Source organism: Oryctolagus cuniculus, chromosome 8, assembly GCF_964237555.1.
Source record: "Oryctolagus cuniculus chromosome 8, mOryCun1.1, whole genome shotgun sequence".
Lineage (NCBI taxonomy): Eukaryota > Metazoa > Chordata > Mammalia > Lagomorpha > Leporidae > Oryctolagus > Oryctolagus cuniculus.
The window spans coordinates 96,399,497-96,403,204 of record NC_091439.1 but is presented as its reverse complement, the minus strand read 5'-3'; the positions used below and the strand labels follow the sequence as shown (position 1 = coordinate 96,403,204).

Sequence of the window (3,708 nt, the reverse complement as noted above, 5' to 3'; positions counted from 1 at the left end):
TAAAGAATACTAAAAAATACATGTATATAATATTTAAAAATTTATTTGTATTATATATTACATATGTAAAATATATAAACACACCACAGTGTTTACATTAATTTTCCATTTAAGAATGGCATTTGACATTGAAATCAATTGAAAAAAAAATCCTACTTATTCAATTATTCTCACATAGAGGGTTTACTCTTCATTTATTTTCATGATGAAATTTGCTTTTTTATTTTTGTGCCTACATTTTTTGTGCTTTGTATTTTATGACTTAAACTAGCAATATATTTCATATACACAAGTTATCATAGTGGTGGTAAAGAAGAAGGATATCACATCAATTCTGTTATTGCATATGAGCACTTTGAGTACCTGTATCTAAATTTTTTTACTTGAAACATTGGAAAGCTGTAAGAATCAATCTTGAAGAAGCAAATCCACAATGAATCTTGCAATGCTTAAAGTTTATTTCACATTGTAATTATTTATAATTAGCTGTCAAGGATAGGTTTATGTGTATAAATGTTCCAGCTGTGTGTATAAATGTTGAGGTCAATGGAAAAATTTTTCAAAATTTAAACAAATATAAGAATGGGATCACCATTCATGAGTAGGTGTGTATTTAAATATCTTGCTATAAAAGTTGTAAACAATATCTATTTTGACAAAGTCATTGATAGAATTTCAGAAATTACTTAACAAGGAAAACAGAAATAGAGTGGAATTTGTTTTCAATAGTGTATATAGAGCAGCTTTATCAACTCTGAATAATAGGTATGTGTCAGGATCCTCCTCTTCCTTTTAAAAATAAAATAACATAATTAAACAGCACTAATGAACCACTTTCTATTTCCCATATTTTACTATTAATTGCACATTTTTATTGTTAATGCTTATTTATTTTCACTAGCTTGAAAGAAAGAGAGATGTAAAGAAATATTCTGTCTTGATGTACACTCTCCAAATTCCCTCAAGTTCCAGGCCTCAGCTAGACTGAAGGCCAAAGCCGAGAACACCACATGGGTCTCACACATGGGTCAGGACAGCCTAAGCACTTGAATTTTCATCAGCTGCCTCACATCTGGAATGCAGGGACATTCATCAGAAATGCAATAACAGTGTCTTGAGTTGGCATCCAAAATGGGATGCAGTCATCCCAAACACCAGCTAACACTACCACACCATAAAGTCTGCCCCTAACATTTTGCTTTTTAGTGGCTTGATTACAAATTCTTAATAAAAGAAAATATCCATTGCCTATTATTTTCTGGACATAATTATTATAATTAATTTTATTGAAAACCATTGCCAAAATAATGTTTAGAAGAATGCTGTAAAATTTTTATCTACATTTTCAAAAGAGTAAGTAAACCTCTCTTCCATCTGGATATTTAAATATATCACTTGTCAAGCAAAAACATTGCTATCAATTTGCTTTGCTTTTTCTCTTTTTGCATTTCAATTATGTGTTCTGGTTCAAAAAGCTCTAGTTAACAATCTTTAATGGTAAGATATGGAGACATTTTGCCATTGAAATCACCCCAGAATAAGCTGTAACACTTGATGCACATAATTGGCTCTCCATTCCATGCACTATTTCCTTTTCTATGCATTATGAAGAAAGACTATATAAAAAACATAAACTTCTGGTATGCATATCCATTAAAGCAGTTGAAAGAATCTTACTTGACAAGACAAGGAAGAAATGAGAGATCTTACTGGAGGAGGATGGAAATCTAGCCACAAATTCCAGATACACTGGACTGAACTTGTTGGGCATGTACTACCATTCAAAGCTAAAGGGAGCTTGTTTCTACTTGTATTTTCTACTTTACTATCTAAGTTGCACAGTATCTTCAAAAAAGGGAAAATTGTAACTCAATCTTGCATCCTTAGTGGTTGAATTAATGGCGTGATCTCACGGATCAGGGATGATAGCCTTAGGTCTGAAGAGCTTTACTCTCGCTTTTTCTTTCCTGTCTTAACAAGCTTTTGATAAACAAGCAAGAAAAATTTTATGACAACGTAAGTAGTGATTGTCACACAAGCCAGCAGGAACCCAATCACGTCCAGAGAGTGGTACTGGTACCAGGTGAGGTCGTGGGCTGCAACCCGAAGGTGTTTGGCTCCTTTGTGCCGCATGACATACTCGATCCAGAAGACTGCTCGATCCAGGGGCTTCATGGGCTGATCGTGGTGAATTCTTGATAACTTCATGACATTCTCTTTATAGCTGAAGAAAAATGAATTGACAAGATCTAATAGAATGACTTGAAAAGTATATTTGTGAAATTTGTTAGTAGTAAGAAAATGTCACGTTAAAGGGTAGCAAAAATAAATTTTTAGTAAATATTATAGAAATCTGAGTTTATGGACTGGACTTTTTTGGATATAAAGGATTTCAAAATGTGTTGAGAGAACTTGGCAGAGAACAATATTTTAGCATTCAAATTAAGAAATTAGAATCAATTAATTTTTAAAAAATTTTATATAAGTTATGCAAGTTTCATGTATTTCATATATACAGATTTAGGGAATCAGTTCATACTTAAATGCAAAAAAAAAAAAACTCACAAAAACCAAAAACAATAATAACAAAAAATCATTTCATGTGCATTGTTTGAATGCAAACGATGGTTTATAGACCTGATAGACAACATTCTAATTGGTATCAAAATTTAGAGATAGGAAGCAAGTCTATAGCAAAGCTCAGATATATCTGGGCAAAATTAAGAAGCAGTGGATGTCAATTAGGAATTGGTATTGAACTTAAGCATTAATGAGTGCATTAACATCAGATGATAAAGGCATGGCACAAAGTATGACTGTGAAAAACAGATGGCAAAGAAAAACTAAAAAAAAAATAGAAATGAAGAATTCAATGTGTCCAATAAAAATATACAAGGAGTAGCCTTAACAAACTTGGAGAAAGTTATGGGCATTTACGTATAGGAATCACATAGAATACCTAATAGACATGACCAGAAAAGATATTCACCACAGCTCATAATACTCAAACTTTCAAAAAGAAAACAGAATGAAGAGATCCTAAAATGTGCAAGAGTGAAATGCTTCATTACCTTCAAAGGATCTCCAACTATATTGAGAGCTAATTATTAATCAGAAACCCTACAGGCCAGGAAAGAATGGAAAGACATAGTCCAACTCCTGTGATTAAAAATAAAGAAACTGTCTACTAAGATTACTATGACCAATGAACTCTCATTTACAAATGAAGGGGAAACAAATATATACCTATCAATATCATAAAAGAATGTGAAAGTACAAAACTCCTAGTAAAATTACACAGGAATTCTAAAACAAATCATAGTGAATATAAAATGTTTATAAAAACATGGCAGGACCGTTTTACTATTTATCAATAATAACCTTGAAAGTAAATGGCCTAAAATCTCCAATTAAAAGATACAGGCTAGGCTGGCGCCGCGGCACAGTAGGCTAATCCTCCACCTAGCAATGCTGGCACACCGGGTTCTAATCCTGATTGGGGCGCCGGGTTCTGTCCCGGTTGCCCCTCTTCCAGGCCAGCTCTCTGCTGTGGCCTGAGAAGGCAGTGGAGGATGGCCCAAGTGCTTGGGCCCTGCACCCCATGGGAGACCAGGAGAAGTACCTGGCTCCTGGCTTCAGATCAGTGCAATGCGCCAGCCGCAGCACACCAGCACGGCGGCCATTGGAGGGTGAAACCAACGGCAAAAG

At 34.2% G+C, this 3,708-nt stretch overlaps 1 protein-coding gene across 1 annotated transcript in view; it reads right to left on the bottom strand.

The window, feature by feature from the left end:
* Positions 1–440: 440 nt before the first annotated feature.
* Positions 441–3,708, bottom strand: part of LOC138843067 (UDP-glucuronosyltransferase 2B16-like) — a 24,168-nt gene continuing 20,900 nt past the window's right edge. The window contains exon 6 of the mRNA XM_070048068.1: positions 441–2,224. Coding sequence (XP_069904169.1) covers positions 1,948–2,224 — 277 coding nt within the window. The 3' untranslated portion in view covers positions 441–1,947. The remainder of the gene's footprint in view (positions 2,225–3,708) is intronic.